The sequence below is a fragment of the Phalaenopsis equestris genome, unplaced genomic scaffold (genome assembly GCF_001263595.1).
Source record: "Phalaenopsis equestris unplaced genomic scaffold, ASM126359v1 Scaffold000747, whole genome shotgun sequence".
Taxonomy (NCBI): Eukaryota; Viridiplantae; Streptophyta; class Magnoliopsida; order Asparagales; family Orchidaceae; genus Phalaenopsis; species Phalaenopsis equestris.
The window spans coordinates 1,301-15,799 of NW_018165187.1; the positions used below are offsets into that span (position 1 = coordinate 1,301).

The 14,499-nt window shown below is 34.2% G+C and overlaps 1 protein-coding gene across 1 annotated transcript; it reads right to left on the reverse strand.

Moving 5' to 3' along the window:
* Window positions 1–226: 226 nt before the first annotated feature.
* On the reverse strand, window positions 227–13,389 carry LOC110030657 (probable histidine kinase 5). The gene is made up of 14 exons (XM_020733483.1): window positions 12,878–13,389; window positions 12,350–12,729; window positions 9,212–9,664; window positions 7,821–8,099; window positions 7,282–7,451; window positions 6,983–7,198; window positions 6,521–6,707; window positions 5,955–6,006; window positions 5,632–5,861; window positions 5,425–5,523; window positions 4,382–5,040; window positions 2,742–3,245; window positions 1,674–2,095; window positions 227–586 (listed from the first exon to the last, which is right to left on the reverse strand). Exons 2-13 carry the CDS (start codon window positions 12,722–12,724, stop codon window positions 1,828–1,830), a joined length of 3,492 nt encoding a protein of 1,163 aa, XP_020589142.1. The 5' UTR covers window positions 12,725–12,729; window positions 12,878–13,389; the 3' UTR covers window positions 227–586; window positions 1,674–1,827.
* Window positions 13,390–14,499: the final 1,110 nt, after the last annotated feature.

Consider the following 14,499-nt stretch of genomic DNA (forward strand, 5'->3'; position numbering starts at 1 on the left):
AAAAAATCACTTAGATACTTAATCCATAAATATTAATATTTAGGACTGTCTATATGTAATTATCCCAAAAAATAAAACATTTCAAGTGAGGAAAGCTATACTATAAGATAAGCAAAATCGATATAATCATGTCCATTTGGTACATAATCTTGTATAAATTAAATCACATTAAAAAAAAAAAATTAGGGCACTTACATACATACCCCACAATTCTAAGATATTCATAATGCAACCAATTCCACTATATTAATACATAACAAAAAAATACTTATTACATAGGAGAACTACAAACAAGTGCAGAATTGCAGCCATAAAAAAAGAAAACCAATTGCAAGCCTATAATCTTCCTAAGGTTAGTGAAAACAAGTTCAGGTATGCTAGCTATATCTACAAATAAACAACTTTCTATAGTGAAAACTTCGAAGCTGTATCGACTTCGATCAAATGGTCGAGCTTCGATCGCTTTGGTATTCTGCATCAATCTTACAGCAAATGGCTGGAAAAACTGTTACTTGTTATGAATAGTGCAATAAGAATAATGGTTAGGTCGACACGCCGCGAGAGGGCTAATGAGTCAAGATCAGTCCTGAAAATAAAATGATGAGTCAGAGTCACAGAAAGAATTTCTGCATGCATTGTGCTTTGTTGATGAGAATAATAAGTCTTCAAAAAGGACAAAAAGGAACTGATACAATAATGGTGAAAATGGGTTTTAATGAAAAAGTTTAAGGAAATGAGTCGTCTATTTGATGCGGGATCAATTTTTGATCGAGAAAAGTGTTGAAACAATCCCCTGACATTTTTTAGATGTTTGTTTTAATCCCGGAGTTTATAAAAGTGTCAATTTAGTACGCAGACTCTTTTAATTGATGGCTATAATAGACATATCTAGAAACTAATTTGGCCCATATTAATAGTCTAGGTACTAATTTAGAACTTTTATAGACTCTATTTTGGGTTTATTGTTGATGGGAAGTCCAACTTATGAGTAATGTATTTTTATAGGAGATAAACAAATGTATCCGTGAAAGAGTTGGTGTGGCTACAACGACGGACAAAATTAGAGAGTCGTTTTAGATGGTTTAGTCACATTAAGCGTCAACCATCTGATGATCCGATCAGAAGAGCAAATGTTTTAGATGTGACTAGTGTTAAAAAAGGCAGGGTAGACCTAAAAAGATTTGGGCATATGATATAAAAATGATCTTAATTTATTAGAATTAAATGACAACATGACACCAATAAGACAAAATGGAGAAAAAGGATTCATGTAGGCAACCCCACTTAGTAGGACAAAGGCTTGTTGTTACCTACGTACAAAGAATGAATAAGGTGGCAAAATTGTCCGCACAATGTTTACATGGGGTCATTTTACGTAGAGTTTATAAAAGTGTCAAATTAGTCAAGAGACTCTTTAAATTGAGGTTAAAACAGCCCTCCGTGGTGATTATTTCATAGCATATTGAAAGAGTATAAGGACTGGATTGACACTTTATAGACTCTAGAACTAACATGACCTCCTACAAAAAGTCGATGAACTTTTTAACACTTTTCTCTATAATAGACTGATAAAGTTATCCATAACTAACTCCAATTATCTATCCCCCCTTCCAAAAACTTGAAACCAAAGTAGAATACATGTTCGGTGAAAGCATATTAGGAAAAGAAATTACCAGACAACATTTTAAAACAGGTTAGCAGGGTCAAGAGATGCAACGATCGGTTCCATCCGAGCTGCATGGCTCAGCTCCTTTGAACTTCTGCATCAGTTAATTAGCAACACATACCGCAAAATTTCTCACAGGAGTCAGTAAAAAAATGCCGGTTCTACGAAACTACAGCCACCGCATCGGACTCGAAAAACTGAGCCACAGAGGAATAAAGTTGCTCTACTTCGAATGGCTTCGATACATAACCATCCATGCCATACTTCACACACTCATCATGGTTTGCCTGGAATACATCGGCTGTCATTGCCAGTATGGGTATATGCCAATATGCAACATTACCATACATTTCCACCGACGCTTCTTTTGATTTGATGAGTTTATTGACTTTCTGCTCGGAGTCTCGGATTCGCCTTGTGGCTTCAAATCTGAAAAGTCAGTATTTATAAGTTAAAACATGTCAGAAAATGAAAAATGCATTAAATTCTAAGAAATACAGGTCATAAATTTCTTCTGCCTTTGAGAAACTATAAGTTTTTATAGTAAGTAGTATTAGAACATCTTGAGATTGTAAATATAGATGGCAGGTAGTTCTAGAGCTATTGCTTTGAATTTTGAGATTGTAAAGCCGAAAAAAAGCTGATATAGTTGCAAATTTTCTATCCCAAAGATTAGGAAGAATGTTAGGAAAAAAATTGCAAATTTTCTTCAGTGAACACAAGAACATAATAGTTCATATACCATTAAACGCGGATACGGACATGGGGACACAAAATCTCTTGCAGCTCATAAATAAAAAAAAAAAGAGTCATTTACACACATAGCACACAATTCTTATGTGTTTACAATATCTAACACCTAAACATTCATATTTTCATGCAAAACACCCAAATCTTTAACATCATATCAAAAATACCATGTGAAATACACATTTTCATGCATAAGTTTATAACACCAAGTTGTTATAAAATGTAAATAACGAACTTTGGGTGTTAGATATGCAATTACATAAGAGTTGTGTGGTGTGTAAATTTCGCAAAAAAAAAGTGAAAAAAGAGTAAAACTTGAAATTACCCATCCATTTCAGGCATCTGAACATCCATAAAGCAAGCATCAAACTTGTGAGGGGGCTGAAGCAACTCAATGGCCGCCTTCCCACTCTCCGCGCATCTAACCATAGCTCCATATTTCTTTAAAGCGCCGGCGGCAACCTTGAGATTAACTAAATTGTCATCGACGACCAATATCTGTTTCCCATTCAATAAGCCCTTTAGCGTCGGCGGCTGCCTCGCTTCCTGATATCTCTTGTCACCTATTCCCAAAGCTCTCTGAAGGCAAGCCGTCATCATGCTTAAACGAAGAGGCTTTATGATGCTGTCAACATATCCTGCAGATTTTATATCATCGGCCTCCGAAGAGCTTAGGGAGGTTGACAAAAGAAGCATCTTTGGAATATTTTCGTGAGGCTTCAGTCGGCCATTTTGCTTGAGCTCGATAATCGGGTGAGTGAATGCCAAACCGGATCCTTCGCCCCAAGCATCCTTGTCGACGAGTACCATGTCGACATGTCCAGTGCCACTAGAGTTGGTAACGAGAAAGGGTTAGTGAAAATGAATACTGATTCATCAATAATTTACTTTTAGTGAGCCAAATTACCAAATTTCTTATGTATTTACATATCTCACAACAAGACTTTCATATTTACACGCATATAACTCAAAGGATGTTGTATGTATGTAAATATGAAATTTAGGTGGAGATATGTAAATGCATAAGAATTGTGTGCTAAATATGTAAATCTCCAAAAAAAATTCTATTTAGGCTCCAAAAAAAAAATCCCTCTAAAAAAAATTCTATTTAGGCTCCAAAAAAAAAATCCAAGCATGCCAAATAATGAAAAGAAGTTTATGACATACAAAACTGCAATGCATCATGCAATTAAGGGCGATCGACAATGGGTCTTAATTAGCTCGGTTTGCTAACTATTGAGTTTTATAGTGTATTCAAAATTTTTAAGGAGGATTTACATGCAAAACACTCAACTTCTATGTATTTACATAACAGACATTTAAACTTCAATTTTTACATACATGCCACTTTCCCTATACATAAAAGGTGTATTTCGCCTTTTAAAAGTTAAAATGATGACATTTTTTTATGAGAGAATAAAGGTTTGAGTAATGTAAAAGGTAAAGTTTTGGTGTTAGGCACGTAAAACACATAGGAATTGGATGGAATGTATCTAAATGCCCCCCATTTTAAAATTGATCTTAACATAATCATTTGCATGAACATATGTGAGATAGATACATATATGGCCTTTGTTGAGACAAATAAAATTAGGGTTGCTTACATACATACCACCATATTCTTATGTATTTACACGTCTAACACCTAACTTTTAATTTTTACACATCACATAAAAATATTATAATTTTAACTTTTGAAAAGTGACATACAACCTTTCATGCATTCCTAATGTAGCATATATGTAAAGAATAAAGTTTAGGTGTTAGAAATGTAAATACATAGGAATTAAGTGGCATGCATGTAATAGTCCATAAAAGTAAGCTTGCTAGTGTTTGTCGTTCAGAAATCAAACTAAAAACATCTCATCAAACCTCAACATTATACCAAACAATCCAACATAACAAGAACACCTATAAAATCAAATATATAGTACTCACAAACTAAAAATAAAAATAAAAAATTACCTTGAGTTGCAAGCATCCAATATCTTCGAGATGGCAGATTTTGGATTCATGGCAACTTCTACGTCTATTCCTAATCTCTGCAAGTGATACTTCGTAACAGCCGCCCGAATTCGTCTCCCATCAACAACCAATCCTCGCATTCCTTGAAAATCCGATACCATTATTTCCGACGGCTGCCTTTTCACATCAACAGAATTCCTCAATCCTTCCCTGAAAATGGCAGTGAACGAAAACGAACTTCCAACGCCGGGTTCGCTCACAAATCCTATTTCACCGCCCATCAGATCCACCAAGCATTTACTTATGCTCAATCCGATGCCCGTTCCACCGAATGTCCGCGAAGTAGAACTATCAGCCTGCATGAATGGCATGAAAATATGATTATGAGCATCATGAGGAATTCCGACACCCGTATCCTCAACTGTAATCAAAAGGTTAATTGTGTCATTAGATTCATTGTTGGGGTCAAATATTCTGAAGTTCTCCCAACTTTTGCAACTGTCGACCACATGAAACCCGCTTAATGAATCGCGTAAGGGATCTATGCTGTTTTCGACAAGATCATAGCATTGCCTGAATAAATGTTTGTCTGCACCACAAATTCTCTTGATTTCTTCAACCAGATGGACTGAAACAAAGATGTGCCCTTCCTCTGTAAACTGTAAATTTAAAATGACAAATTTTTAGAGATGGCAGAGTTCATGCAATAGATTTATGGAATTTTAGTAAATTTCATAATAAATCATAGCATAATATTACGACCCATATTTATACGGGCATTTACATACATATCATACAATTCTTATGTATTCACATATCTCTTACATGACACTCAAATCTTTAATATCACAGCAAAAATAGTATTATTTCCCTTTTTTTTTAAAGTGAAATACTCCTTTGCACCAAAGTGCTATGTAAGCAAAAATGTAAATACAAAAGTTTAGGAATGAGATATGTAAATACATAATAAGAATTGTGTGCTGTGTATGTAAATTTCCCAAATTTGTATTAAAGAAGAATATCAAGGAAAAAAAGTAGCAAACCTTAACAGAATTCCCAACAAGATTTGTAATAACTTGTCTGAAACGTCCAGGGTCTCCAATGAGAACTTCTGGCACTTTATTTGAAATGTAAACTGCCAACTACAGCAACAAAAATAAAAGAGATAAATAAAACCAAATATTAAAAAATCATCAAAATAAATTGTCAATGATAATCAAAAAATTGAAAGCTGAACACATTGGCTTTACCTCAATGCCTTTGGCTTGCGACTTGTCAGAAAATAGAGACAAAACATTATCCAAAACCGCACGAACATCAAAAGGCACAGCCTCGAGCTCAAGCCTACCGGATTCGATCTTAGCCTGATCGAGAACCTCATTTATTAACGAAATTAGAGCCTTCCCACTCGCCTGAGCCGTCATAGCAAAATCCTGCTGAGTTGCATCAAGATTCGTGTCCAGAAGCATCTGCAACATACCTGAATTGGAACCAAAAATAGAACTTTCTTGCATGAAATTTTAAAAAAGACAACATAGGAATAGAAAAGAATAATTAGAACGAAGCAACAGACCTAAAACACCGTTCATTGGAGTTCTAATTTCATGTGAAACAGTCGCCAAAAACTAAAATAAATAAAGAAAAAAGTTAGTATGTTAAGCATGAATGATGATAGTAATCACATAAGTTAGAGTGAAATAACAAATAAAAGCAAGATCCCTTCAAATATTGTAACGGAAATCAGTTAATAGTGTCAGATATTGACCCCCCGACATTCCGACTCAACCTGAACTTAACTTAAAAATTAGGGTGCACGTTGACCGTTTAACTTTTCGGCTGGGGTTATTAAACCGAAAACACGAAATTGACTCAAAATCAACCTGCCAACCCGAAATTAGCCCGAATTGGACACAAATGGTTATTCTACCTCGTATTAAATAGGTTATATGGGTTGCCAGATTGAAGGTGAGTCGAGTTCGGGTTGGACTTTCTTACTCATTTAACATTCAAGTTAGGTTATGGTAAATCAATTTCGGGTCCGACCCAAACTAAAACCGTGAACCCAATTTGACAGCCCTAGCGAAGATGTTTAAGAGAGAGTCATGTAAACTCATTCCAATGGGGAGAACAAAAGATCACCTGTGATTTTGCCACATCTGCAGCTTCAGCTCGAACTTTTAGCTCCTTCATTTCACGGTAATCATCTTCCACCTTTTCAATGCGATTAATAGCTGCATTAAATATGTGACCGACGAGTAAAACAATCACAGCAACACCTAATGATGTTGTTATAGCCGACCATGGAGGTGGAGGTTCGTGTTTGAACCTGAACAAATAAAAAGCTCCTAATTAAGGAATTGAAGTATAAAGTGCCCAAAATAGTCCCATGATAATTTACATGAGGCTATTTTAGTGTTGGAGTTCATAAAAGTGTCAAATTAGTCATCGTGCTCTTTTAATATGAGCTAAAATAGTCCCTATGACGAACTATTTTAGCCTCCATTACAAGAGTTTGGGACTAAAATAATCCTTTGCAAAGAATCAGAGAATTATTTTAACATGCCTCTCAACATAGTCGTAAGCATGGTAACCAATGTATACCTGCAATGCATTGCGTGTCTCCTCGTCGGATCACCAAAATCTACAGTACTAATATAGACCTCACCTCTACCATAAACATCATCAGGACCATACATCTTTATAGAAGCTGAAGAGTTAGTGGTGTCATACACATTAACAATAATAGTTTGCTTGCTTGCAAGCTGGTGAAGAAGTTTCTCTACCAAAGAAGCAATATCAAATGAAGCACCGAGATACCTGAGACATTCAATAAAAGCGAAATCAGAATTACGAAAATTAAATATACAAACTTCTTAGGGAAGGATACAAAAATAACTAACCCTACAGTAGAATCAATACGCTCCTGCACCGTAGCAATAGGGGAAAGATCATTTTTATACACGGCAAACGTCAGCACTACTCCAAGTTTATTGGATTTCAGAAGCTTAAATGGAGAAGTTAGAACACCTTTCCCTGATGCCCTGGCCCTTAATATGTTGTCATGATCTTCCTGGGGAAGGGGGAGCAGAAGTAACTATAAGATTTAATACTATAAAATTTCCTTATTAGTGTATTAAATATTTTATTCTATTCCAGTAGCATATTGAAAAAAAATATATAGAGAAAAGTTTCAAACTAGTCTCCTGATTCTTTGCAGGGGGCATTTTAGCCCCAAGATTTATAAAAGTGTTAATTTAGTCCCCAAACTCTTTTAATATAAGTTGAAATAGTTTTCAGTAAGGACTATTTTAGCTCACAGTAAAACAGTTTAGAGACTAATTTAGCACTTTAATAAACTCGAACACTAAAATGACCCAATATTAATAATCAAGGTTCAATTTTGACAATTTCCTCAAACTCTATATAAACCTGAGCTTACCTTCCCAGACATCATATCAACCGAGACAATGTGTGATACAGTTTCCTGAGTGAAGATAACAGGTGCATATTCGTCTTGAACAGGTGAAGGGTCAAGCTTGTCGGGAGCATAATCGTCTTTAACAGGAGACTGATCCTCAGTTTCCATCTTCTTTATCCTCCATCCATGTTGTTTCTCAAATTGTTCGCGCTCTGAATGCAGAACTTTTAAAGCATAGGCCACGCCACTGGTCAACGGACGTTCAAAAGCAGTTCTGGCAGTATATTCTGCGAAAGTTTTCTACAAGAAAGAGGAAGGGAAAGTAAAAATTTGTTTTAAATATTATATTTACATACATACCATGCAAATCTTAAGCATTTGCGTATCCAACACCCTAACTTTCATATGCACATGCCGAGCACTCAAATCTTTAGCATCACATAAAAAAATACCACTACCACACAATTATTAAAACTGAAATACACATTTTCATGCATAAGTTTATCACACCAAAGTGTTATGCATGCAAATATGAAAGTATAGTTGTTAGATATGTAAATGCATAAAAATTGTGTGATATTTATGTAAATTTCCCAAATGGGATGGTGTGAAGTGTAAAGTCCATATTAATTAATTTAGATAACAACAAATGTTGCTTGGACCCTACTTATAATAACTTACCTCATTTGAAATGATAAAAGTCATATAACTACTCTTTAAATCGAAAAAAAAAAATCATAAATGTCAAATGATATCTTAAACACTAATAATTGACATGACGCAATAAAAAGTAATGAAAAATATAATAATTTATGATTAAACACTAAAGAAGGTGCTCAAATTCACTAAATGATTATTGAAAAGTTGACATGCATGCATCACAACACATACACAGAGGAGATATTTCCAAATTTCGACATGTAATTTATGTCAAATAACAACTCCAGCTAAAATTCACACACAAGTAAAGAAGTATGATGCCAAATACAGCAAACATCAACAAACTAATCAACTTACTGAAAAATCAGTACTGAATGCTATAAAAAAGGAAACAAAAATACTAAAATAGTTATTTCAAATACATTCATTAATATATATATATATATATATATATATGGAGAGATGGGAAATTTACATACATATCACACAAATTCTAATGTATTTACATATCTAATACCTAAAGTTAGACATTTATATTTATAACACATTGATGTTAAAACTTATGGATGAAAATGTGTATTTCACTTTCAAAAAGTTAAGAATAGTGGTATTTTTTATGTGATGTCAAAGAATTGAGTGGCATGTATGCAAATATGAAAGTTTAAACAATAGATATGTAAATGTATAAAAATTGTATTGTATGTAAGTAAATTCCCCTATACATATAAGAGAAGTTTAATCAGCAGAGGCACCTGATCAATGGCAGAAGGATTCTTTCCATGGTGAAAAGTTGAAATCAGGATAGCTAAAGCATTGACATGGTTCAAGCTCACGTTAAATTGATCTTGCAGCATCCGAGCTCTCTCATCACACATATTCGCCAGAGTCTCCTTCCTCCTCATAACAATAGTCGCATTCATGCTGAAATAAATCCACACAGAGACCGACGTCCCGAGAAAGATTCCGAGACATAGAATTCTCTTCCGCCAGCAGCCTCCTCCCCTCACATTCTGTGGCTCATATTGCTGCTGCTGCTGCACCACTTTTTTTGATGGGCTGAACAAATTTCTATAAATAGGCATTAGTTTGGAACTAAGTATGATGCCCATTATGACAAAACAGACTATCCAAAGCTTAGGGAGGTTTCTATTGAGTTCGCTCTCGCAGTTTGCTGAAACTATGGAGTTTAAAATGCTTACACAGCCCTGAAAAAAAAAATTAATAATGATGTGATGAAAAACTTTGCTAAGCTCCAATAGAGTTATTCACTAGCCTCAATGATTTCAGGGCATCATTGGAGTTATTCACAAAAAAAATCCATATTCATAAATAATATGTAAAGATGCATACTATGATAATAAGAAATGTGCAGTGAATGAAGCTCTTAACCCCTAAGAATGTAGCCATTAAATACATATTTTAATGAAAAAATCCATATAACCTTGTTCTTGCATTGAACAAAGATTAATTAGATAATTCGAGCCCATGACCTTGCTCAAACGAGATAAACTCGAAGAATGTTCATAGGCCCTCCTTTAAAGATGCAAATAAAAAATTCTTGATTTTCAAATGAATGAACACAAAACTCATGGCTGTCAAATGTAATCAAAATTCCATTGGTCCATAAATGACATCATGGTGGCTGATATTTTCCCAAAATCATCGCTCTCATCATTATAGGCTCTTGGGGCATAAATCTCATCACAGAGAATGCCATTGTCACTCGCCTTCATACAAACTCTCATCATTAGCAATTTCATTTGAATTCAAATAATTGTTTAACAAGATCAAGCTACAAGAAATTTTCACCATCCGATAATGAAAAGGATAAAATAAAAAAAATGAATTCTAAATTATGAGCTTGTTTCAAGGAAGTTTGAACTTCAAATTCTAATTTGAATTTCTTCTTTAAAGAAGTTAGTTTAGCAAAGATTGCTATATTTCTAGAAGTAGTAGGGGATATGTATGTTTGTTATTTAATCATGCTTGTTTCAAAGAAGATTAGGTCAAATTTAAATTATTTATTATTTTTTTGCCTATAAAAAGAATATTTCCTATAACAACAATCAATTTTAACTCTATGAACGCAAGCATTGTAACAACCACAAACACGCTAGCAAAATGAAGACCTGCAGTGACCGCCGCCACTGCAGCAATCTTGCAAATGAGAAGTCGGAGGCAAATACATATATGAGTTTCTTACATTAAGAAAACTCAATTAATCCTCTTTCTTTATGTCAATGTATGAAAGAACTTAAAATGATAGAATTAGATTACTTTTTCCCCTACAAATTCTTATCAAATCAAAAGTCCTTTTTACATCCATCTCTAAATCACTTTATGCCAACTTCAGAAGGGCAAATTAAAATTTTTTCAAATTTTTTTCAAATATTTACGATTTAGAGAAAACAGACTCACGCCGCTGGTGCCTCCTCACAAAAGAAAGACCATAAATGATTTCATCATTAATAGAAGAGTTTGATTGATAAAAAAATTAACGAATGATTCAACCAAAAACATTAAACTTATGAACATAAGCTTATACAATGAATTCCTTCCCCTTGAAAATTAAGGAGGCTCAAATAAGCACAGTATGAGGCTGAGCAGCCGCTAACTCTTTCCGGCTTTAACAAGAATGAAAAACCATAAAGGTTTTGCACACAAATGATAAAGAGAAGCAAAAAGCTTGTTGTGATTTTTGCAAAAACAAAATGATGGATAACCTATAATTATTAGCAAACACTATATATAGCCATGCAAACCCCTAACAAAGAGCTAAGATGACCCTCCACATAATTATACTGGGCACTATGTAAACATAAAACCCAAAGAATGATGCTCCTTGTTGCATTCATAATTATACGTCAAACAAGAGTAACAATTTTTTTGTCTCGTACTTAACCGTCAACGACCGGCCTACAACAATCAACTAACAAGCCTTGACAAGCAAAATTTTTACAAAGCCGATCTCCCTATGTCAACAATCTCCCTACATCATCAATCTCCTTACCCTATTCACCTACATAGAAACATCTATAGCATGCACCGGGCATCATATATTTTAACACAATGACGAACCAGTCATGATAACAAGTTCTCACATCGTTGTGACTCTGTGTGCCCACCTTAACCTTAAATTTATGAGCAGTGCTCGTTCTATGATTGGTTTGTGCAACTCACCTTAAAATAAACTTCAACTTTAGGAAAGGTTAAAATAGTTACTACACACTACTTCAACATCAAAGTTAGAAATGAAGAAAAGAAAGACAAAATAAGAATATATCCTCATCAATCCTCAACCAAAAAAAAGTCCGAATACAACCAATATTGTGTCCCATTTTTAAACAGCATCTACAGGACACCGATTAGCAAAAAGACATTAAATTTAAAATCATAGACACGTGCTTGTTGTAATAAGCTACTGTTGCATGGAAGAAACCAAACAAACTATATGGTCCCCACGAGCTTCCCCCATCTTAAGTCGCCTCGGCGCCCATAACACGAAAATGCGTAGCACTTCGTGTAGAGCTCTGTCGATGTGGGACAAATATATTTGATTCACACAAACAAAGAATGCGACTTCTGCCATTAAAGTAGACAAAAAAAAAAAAACAGACAATGATAGAGAGGAAGATGAAGCCTTTTGCGGTCAAATCACAATAAACAAAGGGAGGAAGGAAGAATCCAAGAAGGAAACAATGATGGAGAGGTAACAAGTACCAACTCCTATATCTACTACGAACTAATAGCGTTTAATAATAATATAAGGAAAACTTCCGGTTGAAGAACTCCTTCTGAAGGGCAAAGAAATGAATCCACTGAATCAATGATAAAGCAGACTCCTTTCAACTTCAAATAAGTTGAAAGTGCTTAAAAGTTGGAATCAGTACCTGATCTTCAGAGGAGAACAGCATGGCCATAGATTGAAGCTTGTTCTTGCTGAGACTAAACTGCTTTCTAAAAAGTTGAATCTTTTCTTCCCACAAAACCCTAATAAGCACCTCCTCCCTAGTCAAAATCCCATCTTTTTCAACTTCGAAGAAAACACATAGAGATCCAACAATACAACCAAAAATCAATAGAGGGAGCAACCCCACCCTCCACCTTCCAAACCTACCACATGCCTTCGATATTCCAACACCATTAGAACACGAATCCTTACACCGCATCATGCTAACCAAAAAAATCTGAGAAAGAAAGATAAAAACGCCGGCAAACCCCGAAGAACTCATCAAAGAAAAACTTGCTGAAGAAGCCCACTTCATAAAACCTGCAAGAAATTACTTTTTCGGTTTATCATCAGAAGGGGAGAGAAGAACACTGTAGCGATGAAAGCTTCCTGAACTAATCCTTCCGACTATTTTTTACTCTCCATGTTTCTTTTATGTCATCGGCCAAATAACCCATCAAGACCGCACCTTTTAGAGAACCCACTCCACAGTGGGCGCAGAAGCCACAGGAATTCCCTCAGAGGAGGGCAGAAAAGGATAGCGCTGCTTTTCTTTGGATTTTTGAATAACTCTCACCTTCTTGCTCTGCCTCTCCCCTCCTTATCTCTGTTCAGCCCCTAGAACTCATCAAAATTATACCTTTTTTGCACTTTGCAAAAGAATAGGAGAGAAGCCAATAATAAACCAAGTAGCAGAGAAGCGGTGTTAGTTTTATTCCTCAATCCGGGGCAGAAACATTGATCACGGAAGGTAAAAGAGAAAAGCTAAACTGCAGACATACGAAGAGGAGGAAAGAGGATAACTATCTTTCTCCTTCAGCCCCACTCTGCCTCTCTCCTTTTGTTTTTCGTCTCCCTTTCTATAATGAGACTCTTCCTCCCTCTAGAGCTGTAGGTTGGTATGGAGCATTTGTAATTGGCTATTGGCTGCATCATTATCTCATCATCTTTTGTTGGGGAAGAACAGCCAAACGGCCAATTATGCAAATATATATGGCGAAGCTCTTTTTTTTTAATGTTCCCTGAATTTTTATCATTTACTGTTTGTTCAGTGGAAATATTAAATGTGATAATTTCTGCGTAATATTCATATTTTTTAAATATAAATATATTTTTTAAATTTGAACAAATTCAATTACAGCCTTGCTCAACATTTTTTTTTATAGAAAGAATTAGCTCATATTTTCTTACCCTTCTTATTTCTAAATATAAGACATTAATATTATATATGAAATTCTTAATTATTTTAAAATAGAATTAGTTTTAAGAAATATTAGTAATTTAAAATATACCTGATAATTTTCAATTTATAATCATAAGCACAACGTAAGATGTTTAATCAATTGGGTTCACATAAAATTATGAAATAATTTTATTTTATTTTATTGTCATAATTAGTACTCAAAAAAATAATTTTATTTTATTTTATTTTATTGTCATAATTAGTACTCAATCTTGGAGATTATTTTAATTTTGTAATACTCTCAAGCCAATATACTTTTATAGCATAAATGCTTATAATTATGTTACCATCATCTCAAGTTTAAATATTATTATATTCAATCCTAATATATTAATTTACATTATCTACTTTCCTAATTAATCACTTATAGAATAAAAGGAATTTTTCAATGACTCATAAATATACTTTCTTATATTTAGAATTAATTCTTTGATTTTATAAATATGTGCATTGAAACAATAATAACTTATATTGTCATTCAATTTCAATAGATTGTAATAAAGTAACAAAAGATGTGGGGCTATTAAGAATTGAGTTGACATTTTGTTGAGTTTGAACAAGCCAAGTTTAACAGATATCTAAAATTTATTTATTTAGGCGTGGTGAAGACGGACAAAATAAATTCTCATAGTAATTCGATTAAATGACCTCTTACAACGCGTACAGGATGAGACAGAGCAAAGCCAAGCTCACTTGAGTAAACTACAATAAGAATTACAATTTGTGAAGAGTTTAATGAGAAAAAAAGGTATTTATGATTGAGTTGTAAAATGTTCAAAAGAATAAGAAAAGTAAAAACAAGATACTAAGTTTGAGATTGCTTACATCTCAACCCCCCCCCCCCCCCC

What these genes read in the sequence shown, in the direction of transcription:
- LOC110030657 (XM_020733483.1), bottom strand. Translation starts at nt 12,724, where the DNA reads ATGAAGTGGGCTTCTTCAGCAAGTTTTTCTTTGATGAGTTCTTCGGGG. An exon ending in TGTTCTCCTCTGAAGATCAG is followed by an intron (nt 9,665 to 12,349) that starts GTACTGATTCCA and finishes TTTTTTTTTCAG; the next exon opens with GGCTGTGTAAGCATTTTAAA. An exon ending in TTGATATGATGTCTGGGAAG is followed by an intron (nt 7,452 to 7,820) that starts GTAAGCTCAGGT and finishes CCCCTTCCCCAG; the next exon opens with GAAGATCATGACAACATATT.